The sequence below is a fragment of the Malaya genurostris genome, chromosome 3 (genome assembly GCF_030247185.1).
Source record: "Malaya genurostris strain Urasoe2022 chromosome 3, Malgen_1.1, whole genome shotgun sequence".
NCBI lineage: Eukaryota > Metazoa > Arthropoda > Insecta > Diptera > Culicidae > Malaya > Malaya genurostris.
This window is the reverse complement of record NC_080572.1, coordinates 79,069,564-79,092,433: the sequence shown is the minus strand read 5'-3', so window position 1 is coordinate 79,092,433 and position 22,870 is coordinate 79,069,564. Positions and strand designations below refer to the sequence as shown.

At 36.8% G+C, this 22,870-nt stretch overlaps 1 protein-coding gene across 5 annotated transcripts in view; it reads right to left on the bottom strand.

The window, feature by feature from the left end:
• LOC131436971 (fat-like cadherin-related tumor suppressor homolog) overlaps nucleotides 1-22,870 on the bottom strand; it is a 537,375-nt gene that overhangs the window by 76,689 nt on the left and 437,816 nt on the right. For all 5 annotated transcript variants that reach the window (XM_058605986.1, XM_058605987.1, XM_058605988.1 and 2 more), the window contains 4 exons: nucleotides 19,283-19,652; nucleotides 17,582-18,981; nucleotides 2,415-3,398; nucleotides 1,189-1,372 (listed from right to left, as the gene is read on the bottom strand). In XM_058605986.1, coding sequence (XP_058461969.1) covers nucleotides 1,189-1,372; nucleotides 2,415-3,398; nucleotides 17,582-18,981; nucleotides 19,283-19,652 — 2,938 coding nt within the window. The remainder of the gene's footprint in view (nucleotides 1-1,188; nucleotides 1,373-2,414; nucleotides 3,399-17,581; nucleotides 18,982-19,282; nucleotides 19,653-22,870) is intronic.

The following is a 22,870-nucleotide window of genomic DNA, read 5'->3' as shown; positions in this document are numbered from 1 at the left end:
AAAACGTGTGCACAGTTTGATCCAAATGGGAGTATATTAGTTAGTTGAGCTATTTCTGGAATTGATCACAAGCTTTAGGTTTTATAAATAATACAGTTGAATATGAGTGAACAACAGTTTTCATTAGATCGACGATCTAAATATCACTGGCTAAAGTGTATAAAACTTCTAGTATCCCATAATGACCGAAACGCCAACAGTAACCCAGGCTCAATTGCAACGATCAAACGGAAGTTTTCATAGAAAAATTGTTACGGTTGCAAACTCAAACTTTCCTCGAATTACCTACTTTAGAAACTCTTACCACGCTTTGATTACAGTGCTTCACTGCTAAGCAATGGGAAAAAGAAATACGATAGGTGAAAAGCTCCGACTGCTTTCCCCGCTTCCAGTTCTCCGTCTCCGTGCTGTGCAGATACTTCAAACCAGAAGCAATAGTGGCAATACAAGCCAGTCCAAAGTGTACCGAGTAACGCCATTCCACTCTCCGCGTTGCTGGCAGCGTAGGTGGGAAGAACCGTCGATGTTGTTGATAGCCAATATAATCAACAGAAGAAAGAGGAAGGTCAGTCGGAAATCAAACAAAGTTAATATTACCGGCAAAATGGTGAAAACGATCTAAGCCCGCTATCGAGAACCAATCAATCCGAAAGGCAATAGTCAATATTGTTGTTGTTTCTCTATCGAATGCCGTGTCGGATTGTACGAGTGGTGGGTGGTACATGTTGTTACAAGCAAAAGAAATTAGCTGAGGAAGGTTGTTCGTGAATTAGAAAGCAATTTGAATGATGTTCGATGTTAGCAGGGTTTGTATTCCTCCAAACCAAGTAGCGTACAAAAATATGAACCACGAATTCGCTTTCATTAACTGTAAGCTGGTGTAGTGCAAAAACAGAAATGGAAATGATTTTTGATGAGACTGCAACAAATCATTGAATCTCTTCCTAGCGAAGCATTGTCGATTTAATTACACCTGCCATAAACCTCGGAAAAATAGCGCTGTAAGGAAAAGTAAAATCTAACATCCTGGAATTTTTTAAAAAAGGTATTACGCAATATAAAACCGAACTGGGATAGGCCCTCAGTCTCCCCCCCCCCCCTCCAAACTGGACCGATAGCTCCAACAGCTATGCAAACGAGTGAACCGCACTTACTACTCTCATTGCTATCCGTTATTAGTTCACGTACCTGTGTTAAAATCGACGGCGAACTCCTCCATCTCGTTTCCCTTCACGATACTGTAGATCAGTTTCCGGCCCAGTGGACTTTCCGCCTGAATCGCAACCGACAGTGGCGAGTGTAGTTCGATATTTTCCGCCACCGTGTCCGAGTAGAACTGCTTGCTGAACACGGGCATCGACTTGTCAATCACCTGTCGGGATGGGATGGGAGGTTATGTATGGTGGTCCCGAGAGAGAGAGAGAGAGGGAGGGAGAGAAAGAAACAGAGAAAACGAGAAAATGAAATGCATATGAGATTGTTGATAGTTTTTTTTTCTGTCTGTCCAAAGCATGTTACTTGGACGAACTAGATGATTTAGAAAGTGACTTCGCAAGTCCTGCAAAGCGAACTGTGATTTAGTTTATCATTATACAAATGAAAAGTAGTCAAAAAAGGCCGAGTAACAAGCATATTTACTTTTCAACAAACGTTCTCAAATCAGTTTTTCACTGATCAGAGGCCCTATAAATTGAACATTGTTTAAATTATAGATTGCATAAAATTCAACAATAGATTCGAAAAGGAATAATAATTTGACCAAATTTTCGATCAGCTTGGCCTAATGTGATAATTGCACTGCAATCAAATCCCAGTTCTCACACCAGCCGGGCGGAAAGTTTGGGATGCCGAAAAATTTGTTCAGGTTCTCCCACATGCCCATACAAATAGCCAAACACACAGTTTGGGCGGGGTTTGGTGTACGAACTATTTTTATGTAAATTTATTTGGCCTCCACCAGCGTCCTATCCGTCCTATCGTATCGATTTGAACGGGGCCGGTCAGGATATGTATTGTCGTTGTTTAGCCTATTAACCGGGAATGTACAGCATTTTGCAACGGATACTACTCAAGCTCCAATCAGCTCAGATCCGAATTGGATATGTTCCTGAGTGAAGCCAACCCGGTGGGAGAGGATGGGAAAACCATACAATGGCAGTGATCGATAAATCGAGGCATGCTCGATTTTAGCTAAATCTGCTCGTTAGGCTACCGAGAAAAATAACGACATTATTTCGGGATTTAGCCGGGATATTGCTTTCGGCATCACATCTGGTGTTTCGCTGCCCTGTGTAATTACAATGCTTATGGTGTAGCATTTGTCAGAGATGATGTGCTAGTAATCCCAACATCGGCTAGAGGCAGTTTCGACCAAACAGGAAAAAGGAAGTTGGAAAATTGATCCAATAGCTCACCTTCACGTGTACAGTCACATCCGTCGAGCAGGGTGTAATTCCTCCGTCGTAAGCGGATATCAGTAACTCATAGTCTCGGTTGTGTCCCTCGAGTGTTTGTTTCAGTGTCACTTCGCCTGTTTTTCGATCCACCTTGAATAACTCTCCATGTCCTCGTTTCATTTCATATCGCACTTCCCCGTTTTCGTAGCTGTCCAGATCGAGAGCGTGAACTTTTGTGATTACGGAACCTCGGGGGTCATCCACAGATACAACTGCGTAGTACGGCAAATTGACAAACATCGGACAGTTGTCGTTAATGTCCAGAATCGTGACATTCACAATCACATGTGCAACTCGTGGTTTCTCTCGGTCCGGTAGCTGTGAGCGTGCCTCGACAATCAGTTCGTAGTTGTCGCGTACTTCTCGGTCAAACTTTTTCCCCGTGGTCTGTATAGCACCTGAAGTTAAACCGATCTTGAACATATCCGTCGGATTCAGTATACTGAACTCGATGTGTTCATTCAGATTAGACCCCAGCACGTTGACAACCGTGACTGTGGAAATTTTCGTGCTATTTTCTAAGATGGACCCTTCGTAGATCGATTTTTGGAATATCAGCCCGGAGTTTTCGGACGTCTCGACATTGATGTTTACGTAGGCTACCTTGGAAAACTTTCCATCGGAAACTCGAACCCCAAGCTTATAGAACGACCCAATACTTTCGACGTCGCGGGTCGTTATGACCCCGCTGGCAGCATCAATCATAAACACACCATCTCGATTGCCTTCGATGATGTCGTACCGGAGGGATGAATTCTCCGAACTGTCCTGATCGGTTGCGTTCACTTGGATGACCGCCACATTTTCGTACGTTGGAAGCAACAGTGTGACGTTGTACTCTTTCTGGCTGAAAGCAGGGGCACAGTCGTTTACGTCGTTGACGTAGATTTGCACTTCGGCCGTGGTTTCCGATGAGAGACGGGGCTTGCCCAGGTCAGTTACCTGTGATGACAGAGGGAAATGATTACAATTATTGGATGTCTACATTTATTTGTTTTTTTGTTTATGTATAATAATTGACAAAAATAAAAGCAATAGTTTAATCCAATTAAACACTCCTAGAATGTGATTAAACATTTCTCAGAAGCTACCCTGATTCAAAGACATCATATTAACAAGATATCCAGCTCTCACATTTTCCGAACAAATCATTGGCAACATCCTTTTTTGCGAGCATGTCGCCCTCAGGTGAGTCCACATCTAATCTCATACATACACGCAGAGAAATTGAGCATGTTCAAAATTACAAAACTGTTAGTAGATTTTTGAATTTGATTTCTGTTCATTTCAAGCTAGATCATGATTGTTACAAACCAATTTCTCCCGTCAACATCAACAATAATCCCTGTTTGATTTGAATCAAATTTTTTGTATAACTAAACGAAAAATATATTTGTTCCGGCTGAGTTTATTGTTGAAATGAACTAACTATTTATTACATGTCATCCAAAGTTGAGTAAACGTTATCAGCCATGTCCTTGTTGATTCAATCCAGCTATATCTTCAAATCCAGAAAAAAACTGGTTCGTTTTATCTATGACCTTATTTGTATTAAGATCCAACTAACTTAACCGTTTAAATGAGCCGTAATAGTTTTATTTCTTGTGTACCAGAGCATTTTATTCCCGCGCGTATAAACCAGGGCAATTTTTTCTCCCGCGGATAAAGTTTGTATGCGTGTCATAAGTGAAGTTTTATCTGCTTCTTCCATTTCATAGAGGGTTTTTAACAGTTCAAGTGTATGTATTGATAATAGGCAAATTTTTGAAAATTCCATAAAATTACATAACACATTTTCTTCACAAAAAAAGATTGATGATCTTGACCGGATTGATGGAGCACCTAACCGTTGGATGTTATAAAAATTGAGAAACCTTGATTATGGTATGTGAATAATTCGATCGTTCAGCGACAAAACTCCTAAATATCTTGAAAAATTCATAATTAAAAATAATTGTTTTGTCAGGAATTTTAAAACGAATAGAAATCGAAATAAAAGTAGTATCAAAAATTACCTTGTAAACTAGTTTGAAATAAATCATTTTATTCTTCAAAACAAACAAAAATTTAAGATTTCAACAAACAAAAGCGTTAGTTGAAATAGGTAAATTTAAGGTAATTTATTTCAACTAAAAAGTTTGTGAATTTAAAGCGCAACAATTTTTAACTTTATCTAAAGTTCATTCATTCATAATAAAATTTTCAAATTGAATTCACTGTGAAATTGTTTGTCAAGAAATTGACAGGAACGCACAAGTGAAATATTTGTTGTTTTTATCAAAATGTCGCTTGAAACAAAATCGTTGCGTGAAACCTAAATTTGGTTATATTTACATTTTTTTTCTCTGCGTGATAGAAGTAGGGGAGAGAAATGTCAAATTTGTGCGCGTGAAAATAGCAGGACTGCGCACCTATTCAATTGACATGATATGTTGAATGTGATGCCGTGCGATGGCGTTGCTGAACTAAAGATTGATTTCGCTCCAAGCTGACAGGGTCTGCCTGATTGCACAGGACACCGCCTTTTGATCAGATCACTTGAGACTCCGCCAAATGTATGTGAGTATATGTGCAGGCATCTTTCAACGAATCGATTTCAACAACCTTTGGCTCGTTAGAAAGCTACTATTAGTTTAGGTATCGAGTTCGAAGATCAAAACGGCTCCCAAGTAGCATGTTAAGTTGCTGTCCTGTATTTTTCTACTGATTGTGCAATTTATCAAGTTAGTTTATATTACTATTCTAGTAACTGTTGCGTTATGGAAAAAGCACAATTTCTTTGTTTTGTGCAACATATCTTTGAGTTCTTCCGTTATTACGAATATTTATTTACAACGAATGAGCAACTCATACAAAAACTCATGCGTCGATCCCATCACAAAGGCAGTAATAAAATCAGCGAAAAAAAAAAAACAATTGTGAAACTCGGAAAAACTACTACGTAATGTAAACAAGAAATGGAATGACGTTTACAAAAACATAACAAACTGCTCTAAACACAAATATGGATGGATCTTGTAAAATAATCCGCACATGAAAAATGATAATGCTAGATATTGTAGAATTGATCTTTTGTGTTTTTGAAAACGTAAAATCGACAACGAACTGCATTTTCATGGTGAAACATGGATTAGTATGTCTGAAATTTTCGAATTACCGTGTTTTGCTGATTGTATACCAACCCGATCAACAGAGCATAACAGGATTCTATCAAAATAATATATGATCGTAATATTTATATCTCATTATGTTATAAATATGATTCCAAATCAGAAGCAAATGTTCAGATTTTATTAAGATTATAGCAAGTTCAGCTATTATATTAAGGGCCGTTATATTTCAGGTAAAACTATACTAGAGAATTGAGAAAAAATGGGTTCAAACACTTTTGTTGATCATATTTTTGACTTTCAACCCGAAAAATGCTATGCTTCAATGAAGAGCAGTAACAAATATTTTCTGCTTTTGAAAACAATAATTTGATGAGTTATTATTTTTCACGTTAAGCCGCCATAACTAAGTTCAGTTTTTGCAATGACGGAGCGGAATTTTTTCTCAATTCTCTAGTAAAGTTTTACCTGAAATATAACGGCCCTTAATATAATATCCAAACTTGCTATAATCTTAATAAAATTTTTTTTTCCAACAAATCATCTTTTCTGTTTGTTTTTCATTCATTTGGCTTCTCCAATATATGTTTCCGCTCAGTCATTGCAAAAACTGAATAATTTGATATTTGATTTTGTAATGACGGGCTAAATTCTAAATTTGACAACGTTGTAATTCCTACTTAAATTGTGCAAAATTTTTGTTCAAATATTAATTTTAAATTGAAAATAAATATGATATGATAAATATTTTCAAGATGATTTTGCGCTTTTTCTCTTACGAACAAAGAAAGGTAAGGCAAAAGCTTTCCCGATCAATAAAGCATAGCAGGATTCAATTAAAATTATACATGATCTCAATATTTATATCTCATTATGTCATAAATATGATTCTAAATCAGAAGCAAACATTCAGATTGTATTAAGATTATAGCAAGTATATATATTATATTCCGTGAGCCGTTATATTTCAGCTAAAACTATACTAGCGAATTGAGAAAAAAATAGTTCAAACGCTTTTGTCGATCATGTTTTTGACTTTCAACCCGAATAATGCTATGCTTCAATAAAGAGTAGTAACAAACATGTTTTCCAATTTCACATATCTGAAGATGCTTTCGAAAAACAATAATTTGGTATTTGATTTTGAAATGACGGTCTAAATTTTAAATTTGAGAACTTTCCTCAGTAAATCCTACTTAAATTGTTAAAAGTTTTTATTGAAATATAAATTTTAAATTGGAAATAAATATTTTTCAAGATGATTTCGCACTTTTTCTCTTTCAAACAAAAACAGTTCATGTAATAGCTTTAAAACTCGACTAACAAATAATGGAAAAGTGATAATGCATTATATTCAGTTCATTGAATTCTGCAATGTTTCCTCAGAAATGATTTTCACAAGCTTGAATTCAAATGAATGCTTGAATTCTTTAACTTTACCGGTGACCGATTTTTGATTCCAAAAACACAAAGTGATAGGTGTTGAAAATTTCAAAACGTATTCAAAAGTTACGCTGTAATAAACGAAAAACCTAGTCTAAATTGGGATCAAAATCAAAATCTAAACTCAGCTCAATACTTTTTCGATTTATAGGTCTTTCAGTTGCAGATTGGAAATAGCGACTTTAGTTTTGAAGGACCCTGGATGTACTGGAAATAGAGAAAAAAATTCTTAAAAAAACTAAACTATCGATTCATCTTTAGTTCTTGCTGTACTTTATACTATGTTGATCTGATGATTCTTTACGTAGTTGTGGTGGGCCAATGATATTGATTTTAGGCTTTAGATGAATATTATGCACTATTTGTGATATGCCGATTTTTTAGAGATGCATATTACATGCTTATAGCTCTCATGCATAAATTCCTAATATCTACTTAGAAGGTAACAAGGATTTGATATCGCATTTTGCCCGTTATCATCTATATTTTTACATGAACATTTTTACATTCATGAATCAGACAAAAACGATTTATCACACCATAATACCTTCGACTTGAAAAGTTCAACCTATCCATATCTGATAAATTTATGATAATCTCTTGCGTAGTATTTTGATTACTTTCAATCCGGAACCGTGAGCTGGGATTTAAAATTTTTAAAATTGAGTTTAAAGCAACCGAACCACATTATGAGACCTTCCATTTGAATCATTTTTCTGTGAGTCAATTTCGGTAGATATCAAACAATCAAACCGGAATGAAAGTTCAATAACGATGGTTTTCGAACATTACTTGCGGGACTTCTGGCAGCGGATATCGCAAACTAATGTGACTTATGGTCATTTGGTTGCTAATCGAATCGATGTTATATACACTTCTTCACATTTTGCACTGTCTTTCCAACGAATTTTTATTCTAATTTAAATTTACGAAAATCGATTCAGCCATCTCCGAGAAAATTAAGTTCACATTTTAATCAAATATGCCCGCCAATCGACACACAGACACGTACAGACAATTCACTACTTCAATTGAACGAGCGAACTGATTCGAATGTTATTTGAAAGTCGGTCCTCTTGGTACAAAGAAGAAAGAACTGAAAAACTATCATTCATTAGTTATTTTCCTCAGAATCTCTAAGGTAGTAAGAAATTTGTTTCACTGAATTTAGTCATTTCCGTTCATTTACAACTATTCTTCAGCACAAAAAAAACTTGCTCATAGTTCTAAAATAGACCCTTTGTCATTCATATGCCGGTTGGAAGGAAACGACGAATAGATTATTTTGGAGCAATATGGACTTATACTAGTTATTATATGATGCCAATATGACCTGCCACCCTCAGTTGACTCTCATGCCTCAATGCAATCGTAGCGTATGTTGGCAACTCAAAATTTTTTGGTTCGGAACCAGACGCTTAACTGTGCATGACTTTTTTATTATGGCAAATCAAATCGCCTAAAGGTATGCAATTTTATCTTACTTCGCGAAATCTATTTTTAGATTTGCACGGTAAAGCCTTTCCCCCCAAAAAATAGGGGGCTGAAAGCTGAAAAGTCGTGCTAAATTTGTAATAAATTTAGATATAATATTGATATTTAGGTACATATCAAGGTGTTATCACCTAGGTTAAATTGAGTTATAAATTTTGTTATTTTAACTATTAACGAGGGCAAAATTACTAATTTAGATAGAAAAAACGAAACAACCCCAGCTACAATTTTGTTCTCCCTTGTTGATCGGGAATTCCTGTGTAAATGACAGTCTGTTATTTTCGACTAGAATCATCGGAATGGTGTTTAAAATACATATATTCAAATATTCTTAAGATTTTCGGACGATTTTGGTCAAACTAATGTTTTATTGAATCTGAAAAATCTCGAAAGGAGTTTTTCTTGAATATTTTCCAATATGGCATCGATGGTAACAGTGCGTTGAGTAGAAAATGGTTCATGCAACGTAATGACTGATGTGATCTAAATAACAGGAAACATAAGCATGCTATTATTTCGAAAGAAATGCTCTACGTTTTGTATTTTTTCATCAGTTCAAATCTTCTAGTTGCAACAATACAGTATCCTAGTTGCAACAATACATTCATCCTAGCGGGCCCGACTTTTGTGATAAGCACTGTAGGTATTATTTTGATAAACCCACGTACTGGAGTGGCAAAAACAAGTTGCTCAAGCGGTAATGTAACACTATGAGAGTAACTAGAATGAGCTTAACTTTTTGTTCAATATCTTTAAAAAGTGATATCAGGTCTGCTCATTTTTTTTCCGCGAGATGAAAACCGAATACAAATCAGTTAATTTTCATTGCGTATGTAGTGCTGTATTTCTGCATCTTTTATGATAATATTCACATGTTTGCAAGTTTTGCACTCATTCAAAACAGATAAATCTTACACAACTTTTTTGCAAGTTTTGTATTCTATATCATTGTTTTTCTAAAACTGAAGAAAACTGCACACACTGACCTAAAAATTCATTAGGCAGCCAAAACTATGCGGGCTCAGCAGAAAAATATTTTTTTACCGCAATATTCTCAACTCGGCTTATCATGTTTTGCCTTGCGGAAGGCATCATTTAGCTCATTTTTCTTCCACAAGAGATTAATAGCGATTTCGACGTAGGTTAAGAGCTTCCTATTTCATCTCATTTGTAAGAACGTTACCTGACTTAGCCACTAAAATCTAATTCCATCTCAAAGGATTTTGAATCAATCAAAACAAAACAAACTACAAACTCAGATTCATATGAAAAGTCGTATACTCCCAAACAAGGTTCCTGAATTATGTTTGGTTCCGATCTCTGGTTTCGGAACTACAGAATGATATGTGAAACGAAATTAAAACTGTGTAACTCATTTTTCTCGTAGATGGCTGAACCGATCTAAGATCCAAATGAAATCTAAGAATCATCTAAGATTCAAATGAAAAGTTTTAAGATTCTATAAAACATCTTGTTTTTCAGTCAGATCCAACTTCCGGTTTCGGAGATACAGGGTGATTAGTATAAAAATGTCTATTTCACATATATTAATCAGGTTTATCGGGTTCACAGATTTGGATAGTCGATAACCAAATAAACTTATTTCATTTTTGGTTGTATTCAGTTTTCGTTTCGGAAGTCACCCAAAAATTTAATTCGCACTACGATTCCTCAAAGATGTCTACATTGATTTTCAAACATTTTGAAACCAAAGTAAACTATACAGCTACTCAGGTGAATTTGTCTGACTTCGGCTACACGGAATTTCGAATTCCGGTTCCAGTATCGAATCGTTTCTCAAAGCTCAATCGTTTTCTCAAAAAAAGCCAAATCGAATTTCAAAAACAAAAATTCAAATTAAAATAAATTCAATTTTATCCAATTCTGACTTCCGATTCTGCAATTGTAGAATGATGAATTTTTAAAATTCAAAACGTTATAGAAGATGACAATCCCGAAAAGCTTTAAAGTTGGACTCAAAAATATTGCAATTTATTCGTCATATGGCCATACGAATCGGTTTGGGTTATGCTGGTTCCTGAATATCTGCTCTGGAAGTACCTTAAATTACCCTAAACTCTAAAGTGGAAATTACTTCGACATATCATGGAATGTTTAATCGATTGTTACACTTTTAGTTTCAAATTGAATCCGATTTGCAGTTTCGACATTACAGAGTGATGAGTGATTGAAATCTCAAATTGCCACTTAAAACGACGGACATTAGAATAATGTCATGAAAACTGAAACACCGAAGAATATTCATGCAAAAACACATGCGGATTGAGGTGGATTAAGCACGTTTTTTTTATAAGGTGAATTAAGCACGTTTTTTTTATTTTATAATTAAGACAGCTGAATTTAAGGGCACACGCGATAAATGAATTTTGATTAGCATTCGTTCTGGAACTAGGCAATTTCAGCCAAAAAAAAAAAAAAAACATGAGCTGAAGATAGAAACGTTACCAAGTGGCACTAAAACGATTTCTTATTGTTGCTGTAGTTGAGGGGGGTTGAAACTACTAACTGTTTAGGTCTAACGACTAACTGAGAATGAGCGATTGTGATCATGAAAATTACGATGTAAAACCGTTTCATATATAACTTTAGTATTCACAGCGTTCCCTTTTTTTCAGACGGACAAATCATAAATCAACAGATTGTCAATCGAGTAAAAATCACACAAAATAATGCGCATCATTTACATTTACTCCAAATCATGTGTGAATAATATGGCATGAACCGTTCAACCCCAGCATCAGGACTTACATCACAATTATTTTATGATTTAATATGCAGGATCGCAGGATCTTTTTTTTCAATAAAAAAAAATGCATCCAAGACGGTAACTCTAGGATTCGTTGAAGCGTAAACGGCAGTTTAGTAGTGGTATGTTTTTTTTTCGATCAGGACTACAAAATAAATTGAAACCTCAATATTCGAGTTACTTTTTTAAAAACTCGTCGTATATTGATTCAATTGTTTCGAAAACTAAAGAACAACCGGGAAAGCAGACGAAATCAACTTATTAAGCACAGTCATTGTCGTTGACTTCAACGGTGCTAACGAAGAAACTGTGAATGGCAAATACATTATTTCCTGGCGATGCACAGATTCCCAAAAAAAGGAAAAAAAATATAAACTTTTCTTTCTAGCGATGTACAGGTTTCCAGGAATAAGAAAACATAAATCTTAATAGCAATTGGGAAATCCCACACACACACTGAAAATTCACAATACTTTCCAGGAAATAAATTCCCAGATAAGAAGTTTTAATCGAAACTCGTGGTAATAGGGAAGGCATTGGGCCGTGAGCATGGGAAAGTTATGATTTTTTTTAGTTTCGTTCCATCCATGATAAACGAGACCCATCGGTTCAGCCTTCGGAAGCGCTGTTCGCACTGCTGCTGTTCCAATTTATGAAAGGCATAAAAATCGAAACCACGGAACAGTTCGGGCAGAATCTGGTCCGTTGTAGGGAGCTGTAAATTGTACATAACTGAAATTAAATATTGAATCAACTTTGCCGCAGCTAATATCCAGTTTTGAGCAAAATCAAGAAATCGAATAAACTAACACCAAAGTAAGCTGTTTTGCAAATTATACAAGGGAGGGGGAAAAATAACCCTCTTGACCACCAAAATGCGTTTGCCGTCGCAAAAAAAAACGATGGAGCCTCATAGTCCATCAATATCATTCAAGCACAACCATTTGATTTGTGTTGACAGCCGATTTATGGTTATCACGATAACACACACATACACACACAGACATTTTCCGATCTCGTCGAACGAATGGTATATAACACTATGGGTCTCCGAGGCTCCGTTCGAAAGTCGGTTTTTACAGCTATTCTAATACACTTCTATGGAGAAAGGCAAAAAACAACAGATGATCGATGGCTACAGCGCGGCTTGAACCGAGAAACATTAGATCACAAAGCGCGCCGCTAATCAACTAAACCACAAAAGCACATATCTGCTTTGTGAATATTTATTGATACATATAGATCCATACAGCGGCACTTGGTAGCCGAAGGTAAATTACATCAGTAAAATTCTGTACCAAAGGGATATTGTGTCACTTGACAAGTTAAGTAGTTATGAATTGTATCGTTTGTAAAATTATATCCACCCCGATTCTGTATTTCGTTCGAATCGGATTGTTTCGATCGAATACGAAATTTTGCATTCTGTAGCTCGATCGAGTTTTCCGTACAAAAGCATCACTCGATCGATTCACAGAATGCAAATTTTTACATTCGTTCGGCAAAATCCGATTCGATCGAAATACAGAATAGGGGTGATTACCTGTAAAGTTCATAGTTTTTTTTTCTGTGTATATGATCAGCAATTTGTGGTTAAAATAACTCAAAAATTTTGTTTTCTCAAATCTTTGGAAACAAAGAGAAAAACTCCAAATACGAGAAAATCAATTTCACTTGTTAACAGATGACATTTATGTTTTAAAGAATGAAGAATTTGTGAGAAAAGGTAGTCTTAAATACCTTACATGACCAGTGTTGGGAAAAAATCAAAATTATGAAAATCACGACAGAAATATTCACAAGTGATTTGAAGAAATGTTCACCACTGATTTTTTGCACACGCGGTTTTCAGTGAAACTGATCTCATATGGCAAAACATTCAGTTGTGAAAAGTTCACTTCCAAACATTCTCCTCGCTACGTCAATTCAAACGCTGCGCCTGCTGTGTGTTTGAGACATGCAAAATGCTGCTCTCCTGTTACTTCTATAAATCAAATTAATGCTAAATAGCGATTTTATTAGGTTTAATATAAATAGTGCAGTATCATCAACCAGCTGGAATTAAAACAGCCTTCCTTCGCTATAACCGCTATTTGGAATTTGGAAAAAATATTGTTATTCATATTGACCATCCTACGTGCATCGAAAATATCGCAATCATTATTTCTCAGTTGTGAAATTATTCAGTAGAGGGGGATACGTATCGCGTAAAAAAATCTGTGGAAGAAAAAACACGTAACTTCATAAATCCACGTAAAAAAACCGCGTAACTTCGGAAAATCACGTAAAATTAATTACATTTTTTCCGATGTCAAATATTTTTGAAATACATGAAACATTCAGATCTTGTGTAGTCTCAAAAATTTTTAATGTGGAACACATTTTTGTTTTCTATATACATGTGCAAACTAGAAACTCAAGAAAAATACACGTAGAAATGTGGTCAGGTTTTGAACAATTACAGCTCAGTCAATTTTGTATCAATTAGGAGTAAGCGATATATTATGTCACCATTTGATAGGTAATATTTCTACGTATTGATTTGAATGTTCATAGCCATGTATTTTTAATTTTATATCATTGAAATGTTGATTAATAGCTAGCAGTGTCCTATTTTGTTTGCAAAAAATCTCCGGCACACTGGATTTCCCTGCCATATTCGACGGTTTTGAAGGAGTAAGCGATATATCAAAGGGAAAGCATCGCTCTGATTGGTCAATCGATCTAAAAGCGAAGCTGTTGGAAACACACGAATCTATAAATAGAAGCAAAATTATAGCTAACGTTTCAGTCCTACGCGTAGTATCCCTCTTAGAGAAAAACGTTCAACGGTGGTCCTTCATTGGTCCAATACGTTGGATCATTGGTCCAATGAAAGTCCAATCAATCGTTCAACGGGAGGCCAACACGGGACCTTCGTTTGCCGATTTTGAAACAGACCGTTGAACCGAATGCCATTTTTTTTCGTTCAACAAACCCGGCAGACAGAGGTCCATTGTTGAGCCATTTTTAACATGAGGAGTTGGAGCCCCGTTGGACTAGTTTTACAGCAGAATTTCTGAAGTTTTTTCCACTTATTTGGTTAAACTAACAATACATACCTGCACAATACTTCTAGTTCACGTAGAATAACAACAAATTTTCTTTCTATGTAAAGATAACACTTAATTTTTACACTATTTTTGCAAGAGAAAAAACAACAACAAACCGTTCCAGCAAATTGAACGAATATTTCGTACAATATGTCGTTCAACAAGCGCTCAAAGACCAACAAAATTGAACGGCCTGCTGAGAGGGATGCTAGAGGTAGGTTGTTGCTAGACAGAAAGACAAAAAGTGCCATAAAACGATTTGAAACTTTAACTGGTATGCTTTGATCTTGTGTCATGCAAGATCGGATGAAATTCCATGTTATGTCGTTTCGCCTGAGAAAATGACAACTACCCCAGGGTAAATTTTGAGTGCATAAGATTAATTTCTAATTTATATAAGATGATCTCGATTAATAATAAGATAAAGTTTATCGCTTCAACCAAAATCGCAGAAGGATAATAATAGTAGAGAAACGCTATAAAAATAACTGCTTGCATACAAAACTTGAACACAAGCTTGGCGAAGAGAAGCTTAAATATCGATATCCGTATCGCAAGCATGTACAAACATATAATTGCATACATTTGGGCTATTGATGTAATTTCGTCGGCTACAAAACAAATACAAATCACGACTATTTGAGTCTATATTCTGGGTTCGCGTGTTCGGTGTTGGTTCCTAATAAAGATCAATCTAAGCAGACTCTCGTGCATTTGCTGATTCAAAAGTGTGACGATTAGTTGAAAATATCCATCATTAGAAATTTTGGTTGCCTTGTTCCACATCAACGGCTCGAACAACCCCAGGGGCTGATCCTTGTAGTTTTTTTTTTAAATCGACTTTGGGACTTGTAAAAATTTTAAGATTCGGGAAATTGAAAAAAAAATTGTATGAAACGTTGAGATATGGTGTAATTTCAGAGGAAAAGTTTGGATAAAAATGATTTGGGAATTTGGGTTTTAAGACCGCTTAACTTCGAGATCTGGTGTAATCTAAAAAAAAATGTGTCGGACTGCTCTGATTTTGCACTTTCGAGCAGAAATGCAACATTCTGCCGGTGTTTCATTACTTTCATTTCTGCTCGAAAGTGCCAAATCAGAGCAGTCCACGTCACCAGTGTTTTTCAATTAAAAACGCCATTAAAAAAATCTCGACGTTTCACGCATTTCTATGGCAAAAGAAGAAAACCGGATAACTTTGAAAATTCGCGTAACTCCGAGTAAATCCGAGTAAAAAACGGAAATCCGAGTAAAAAACGTGTAGCTTTGGAAAAAACCCGTAGCATCGGAAATCCGCGTGACAAAAAAAAACCTATAAAAAAACACGTACAAAATACCTTAGTGTAGTGGAAAATCAGCATCGAAATATTATCGGAGGCTCTTCTCCTGAAAAGCTCCTCGTCATAAAATCACGTTGACACAAAAAATCACTTGTGAACTTCGAGGTTGAGAGTTTTTTGGATGCTTGTTCCATGAACGAGAATCTCGAAATTGATTTTTTCAGTCACTGAATTTTTTTTAGAAAATCTTTTTTATTCGCAAGTGATAATGCATTGAATTTTTTACGATATTCCTACCCTATTTGATACAAACCCGGCGAAAGACCACGATACTGTTAAAACGGGTATAAATAAACGTTTATAAAAAAAAACTTTTTACCATCATGTATTTTCCAACATATGATACATGACAAAATCACCATTCGTGAGATCCTTACAAATTAAATACATAAAGCTTTCAAAAACTTCCAACAACTACGGAATTAGAATACGCCTTTCTACCTAAACTTGGCAAAAGAAAGAGCAAGCTTCTCTCACGGGTTTTAACTAAGACATAATTAAGGTTTACACTTAGTCAAAATGAAGTTTTAAATCAAGTACAGTAAAATCTCTTTTTACACGGTTTTTTTACACGGATTCCGGAATTAACACGGTTTCTGATGAGAGTTTAAAAAGAACTGTCATTTGTTTTTTTTTTGAGAAAAATTTAAAAAAATGGAATAGGTTGTCTGTAAGAAAACGATTATGAGAGTTATTTTAAAGTTTGAAAGTTAACTAAAATCATTCATTCAACAATTCACGGGAGTATTGACTCTCGTTTCATAAAATGATTAATCAGTCTTCAGATCTTGAACCCCTGTCGTAAATTACACGACAACGTCTCTTCCGCTCAGTTGTGGTGTATGATGTCAGGAACGTCATTGATATCATCGAGAATTTCGGAGCGTTGAAGAACTAGTCAAATTTACTTCAACTCTTCATCATATCGAGCAGTACAGTATTCCATACCCATTTGAATGATATAGCTCTATTAGTATTATGATTTACACCGATGAAATGAGTTGCTTCAGCATGACACATAGTCAACGCTCGTATCCGTACTATATTTTACAGTATTGTACTGTATTTTCGATTCAAATACTGTGTACTGTTTTTTACCCTCAAATCTATTGTATTTTAATTTGTACTGTATTTTTACAATGAAATGTACTGTATTTTTCACACTAAAATTTAATACAGAATTTTAAATCTTCAACGCATCGAATTTCAATCTGTGGCAGTACAAGAACTGTAACAACACGTAGCGAATGTGAATGATAACACAACAACAACACACACAAATTTTTTCATTAATGATTCTTGTTCAGAGCGCTTCACAACAATCAAGCAAAACTTTGATGATTAGAAAAGAGAAAAATGTCTCAACCGAAAAGAAAATATACTCTAAATCAAAATCATTATCAAAAACATTATTATTACTTTCGCACATTTCTTAGTTTTTGACGAATTTTAAAATGCCCTAAAAAGGAAATAAAAAATAATTGAGTTTATGAACTTGCTTTGAACGATTTGTTGAGACGTACAGCCGTATTGAGTAAGTTTTACATGATATGCGAATACAACTGTGAGATGAAAACTGCAAAAAAAACTACCGCAGAGACGGTACTCGAACCCGAAAATAGTTCCTATCCTCCTAAATCGTTTTGCCAATTAAGTTATCCTGCATGTGAAACATACAAAAAAACGGACTAATTGAGAGCTGAAACACCTTGCGGAGGGATTATTGAGAAATCGTAGATACGATGATGATTGAATTTTACATGTATCAACCTGAAAAGCAAATTATTGAGCTGTGTTGAGTTTGAAATTTCGGAAAGCAAATATGATATACCTTTAACTACCATGAATGAAGAGTTGGCTTAAATGGATTAACACTCACCTTCACGTGAAAACTGAAGAACGGAATCTTCTCGTGGTCCAGTTGCATTATCGTTTTGATGGCACCGGTGCTGGAATCGATGTGGAAGAATCGCTTCGGTAGCATTTCCAGAATGTCGTAGTGCAACAAAGCGTTCAGTCCGCTGTCCGCATCCTTGGCCCTGATTACCAGTGGCAACGAAGCGTTAACCAACAGTTGACTAACGTTGGACCAGTTTTCGGTCAGTGTTAGCACCAGCGAACCCACCGGTGCTGCCTCGGAGACCTCACCCTTGTAGATTTGCTGTTCGAAGTACGGAACGTTATCGTTACGATCCAGAACGTTGATTATCACAGCGCATGTAGCGTTCGCAGAGGCCATGTTGGTAGCCCGAACGGTAAGGTTGTAGAATTTGTGATTCTCGTAGTCCAGGATGTCTTTGGTGGTTATTACACCCGTCGAGGGGTTAATGAAGAACATGTCGTTCACGTTACCATCCATGATGTCGAACTGCAGGGAAGAAGTACTTCGGGCTTCGATATGGATGACGAAAGTACCGATTGGCAAGTTTTCATAGATTTCTGCGGCTGCATCCACAGTCGTAAATCTGGGCGGAGCATTATCAGCCATGCTGATCATTACATGCACCGGTATTTGCGACGTTAGCGAAGGTTTGCCTCCGTCAGTGGCCTTAACCTGCAGCATGTATTCGGAAAGTGCACTAATGTCCAAACCTTTGGCAACACTGACCACTCCCATATTCGGATCGATGTTGAATACATTGCCAATATTCCCACTGACGATAGAGTAGGTGATTTTGGCGTTATCTCCAATATCTCGATCGATGGCGTACACCTGCACAACCTCCGTACCGACTGTAGCCGTTTCGAAAACTTTTCCTTGCACAATCTTGCTGGTGAATTCCGGCGCGTGATCGTTATGGTCGTGTACGGTTATTATGACTTTGGCGTAGTTTCTTTTTGCCGGTGTTCCGTGGTCTTTCACAATCACAATCAACACATGTTCCGCAAGAGCTTCCCTGTCCAATCTGTGCGCCATTATGATACTACCAGTGACCGAGTCCACCCGGAATAACTTCAATGAAACCGGATCACGTGCCGCATGTAAACTGTAAAACAATTTCTTATCTTCATCAGCATCGGTCGCGTGCAACTGCAGCACTTCGGTCCCTTCCTCGATGTTTTCGGAGATATCGACGCGGTAGAGGGACTCCGTGAATTCCGGTCGATGATCGTTTATATCAATTACCGAAACGTACAGCTGCGTGTAAACAACGTGTACCCCATCGGAGATGCTTATCGTTAGGTTGTACTCCTTTTGGGTTTCCCAGTCCAGATGTTTTGCCAGCAGTACGTTCCCGTTGTCCCGGCCAATGTAAAATTCATTACGCTCGTCTCCGCCTGAACGTGCATTCCGGACCACCCCCACACGGGTGTCGATAGAGGAAAAAATAAACGGGCCAAGCATTAAAAGTGCACATGAGAACGCCACATCCGCAGTGGGTGTTTGGGTGTGATTTCGTTTCAATTTCCGAACAACGCCCGGTTGAAAAGTGATGTTGATATACAAGGAAGGAAAGAAAGAAAAACGAGAGGTAAGAAATTGAACAAATATTGAACCATTGCTGCTGGACAAACTTAGTGCCATTCTCCCCGGGGAGTGCCGGACCATTCGACCAGGATGAAGAAAGAAAACACTTACCGACTATGTCGTACCACAGTTGCTCGGCGTCGTAGTCGATGGCCTGGATCAGTGCCACCAGAAAGCCAGGTGTGTCACTTTCCGTAACTTCGACGTGCTGGTCGATGGTTTTTAAAACCGGTGGATTTTCCGATTTTGCCGGTACGTCCACCACAGCGATGCTGACCCGGGCTTGCTGACTCTTTTTCGGCACACCATTGTCCTCGGCCCGCACCAACAAATCGTACTCGGTGTCCACCTCGAAGAATTTCGCTGCATAGATGATGCCCGTGTCCGGATCAATGCGGAACTTTTTCGCCTTACCGCGGCCTGATTTAATGGAATAAGTGACGCGCCCATTTTCGCCTATGTCCTGATCGGTGGCCAGTACCTGAGAATTAGAGAAAAAACCACCGTGTGAAATGAAATGTTAGACTGAGTAGAAACAATTTTTCCATGCGTTCACGAATGTTAATTTTTATTACCGTCCAGTTTAGGAATCTTTAATATCATGCATGTCCTATGGTCTGGATTACATGCCATAAAATGATTACCTCGATACATTTAGTAAGAACTGTTCCATCAGAAACACGATTTCAATTGGATATTTTGATAATTTCTACACCCAAACCTCCGTTTATGAACACTTTTTATACGTTACCTCTTTTTACGTGACTCTTTTTATGAACCAAATCTCAAATAACGTAAACTTTTTATACGAACCAAATCCGAAATAACGTAAACATTTTTTACGAACCTACTTCGTATAAAGAGGTTTTGGCATACATCGAAAGCGATTTCCGGCTCATTTATATTTCATGGAAACTACTACAATATGGGTATTTTCGGAACGGGATTGATGAGTAGATGTCGGAAAACGATGTTCGAGGTGGTTCTGTAGTTCAAGATGGCTAAATGGTTCGTATTCCGACATCTGCTTATCAATCCCGTTCCGGAAATTATTATATTGTAAGGATTTTAAAGAAATATCAAGAAACCGGAAGTCGCTATATTGAATTTCAGAACCACCTCTTACGTCGTTTTCCGACATCTGCTTATCAATCCCATTCCGGAAATACCTATATTGTAAGAGTTTTCAAGAAATATCAAGAAACCGGAAGTCGCCATCTTGAATTTCTGAACCACCTCAAACATCGTTTTCCGACATCTGCTTATCAATCCCTTTCCGGAAATAATTATACTGTAAGAATTTTCAAGAAATATCAAGAAACCGGAAGTCGCCACCTTGAATTTCAGAACCACCTTAAACATCGTTTTCCGAAATTTACTCATCAATCCCGTTCCGGAAATACCTATATTGTAAGGGTTTTCAAGAAATATCAAGAGACTGTAAGTCGCCATCTTGAATTTCTGAACCACCTCAAATATCGTTTTCCGACATCTGCTTATCAATCCCTTTCCGGAAATAATTATACTGTAAGGATTTTCAAGAAATATCAAGACGGACTCTTGTCCATCAAAAGCAACGATTTGTCGGTGGTTCGCCGAGTTTAAACGTGGTCGTACCGACACAAATGACGCGAAACGCTCGGGTAGACCTGTGGAAGCCGTTACACCGGAAAATGTGAGTGAAGTGACGAAAATTACAATGAAAGATCGTAAAGTGAAGCTCCGTGAGATTGCTGAGATGACACAGATATCATATGGAAGTGTATTTACTATCCTTCATGAAAAATTGAGCATGAAAAAGGTTTTTTTCAAGTGGGTGCCGCGATTGCTTTCGATGGAACAAAAACAAGTCGATGAAAACAATGGCGAAATTTAACGAATTGGGCTTTGATCTGCTTCCCCACCCCCCATACTCGCCAGATTTAGCCCCAGTGACTACTGGCTCTTTGCTGATCTTATAAAATGCTCCAGGGAAAAAGATTTGGCTCAAATGAGGAGGTCATCGCTGAAACTGAAGCTTATTTTGAAGCGAAAGATAAATTTTTTATAAACATGGTATTGAAAAATTGGAAAAACGTTGGAACCATTGTATCACTCTGAAAGGTGATTATGTTGATAAATTAAAAAAATTGCAAAAAAATGTTGTTTCCATTGTTAGTCTCGGGACTTATTGATCCATGTGTTATATGCTACTGAGCAGACCAATTCCCCTTGCCAAATAAATTGTCTGTGCTCTCAGTCTCAGTTAACACATGAACTAAGCAATCCATGACAATGTAATGAAATGAAGGGTTCGCTCTCGTTAGTATTGCACGAGAAAGAAGACCTTGCTTCACGGCGTATTACAAGACGCGAAGCAAAGTCATATAGGCAATGTTTACGGTTTATTTTTAAAGTGTAAGTTTACAGAAATCATTTTTAACATAATGTTCGCATTTTTAACATAATGTTCGAACGAAACAGCTCTCCTTGCTTGGGTTGCGCTGTGAATTCTACCTGACATACGAATGTGTGTGAATAGCACAGATGGTGAAACCTTTTTGTTCATATTCGTTGCTTCAATGTGCAAGCCCTGCTCTAGAATAGTATACACTGAAAAAAAAGTAGAATGTATTTTAAAGAATCAGAAACCGTTGAAGTTAAAATTCAAAGAAAGCGTCTCTTTAATCTATTCCTTCCTATAATTTTATTTCAAGATTGTATAGAAACGAACAATTGACGTAAATGCGAGAATACGACTCTATAGATCAAATTTATTTTAGAACTCATTTTTCACAGTTTATTATCATTTCTGAAAAAGCATTCAACTTTTTTGTTCAGTGTCCAGTAACTTCTTCTTGAACACCATTTGTGTACAAGTAATAGTTTTTGACTTACAACGAAGTGAAGAAAGTGGATGCAAAAACACATCCTTCCTCTTTTAAAATCTATCTTGAGTCTGACTGATCTCTCTATCTATGCAAAATAAATGGTTTACCATACTGAAGAAGTGTGCAAAATATCATCCAAATCGGAGTATGTGAATTCTAAGCACTTGTGGAATCACAACTCCAATAGATCCTTTTGACAATTGTAGCAATTTTTCGATGGATCGGATCGTTTAAATGTCATTTGTGATATGCCTTTTTGAATACACCGTAACCTCCATTTATGAACTAAACGGGGGTTCATAAAAAGAGGTAGTTCGTAAAAAAAGTTTACTTCATTTGGAATTTACTTCGTAAAAAAAGTTTTGTGTAATTAATGTGGAAACCGCGCATCATATGGTTATTTTCGGAACGGATGTGAAGAGTAAGTGCAAGAAAATGATGTTTGGGCTCGTTTCAAAATCCAAGATGGCGGCTTCTGGTTTATTGAGATTGCTTAAAACCCCTAACAATATGAGTATCTTCGGAACGGAATTGATGAGTAGATGCCGGAAAACGATGTTTGAGGTGGTTCTGAAATTCAATATGGCGACTTCCGGTTTGTTGATATTCTTTGGAAACCCTTACAATATGGGTACTTTCGGAAAGAAATTGAAAAGTAGACATCGGAAAATGATATTTGAGGTGGTTTTGAAATGCAAAACAGTGACTTCCGGTTTATTAGTGTATTTTGAAAGTTTTTGCCATTTTCCTTGAGCTTGGTATTCCTTTAAAACACTATACCGGAAGTCACCTCATTGAATTTTGAAACGAGCTCAAACATCGTTTATTG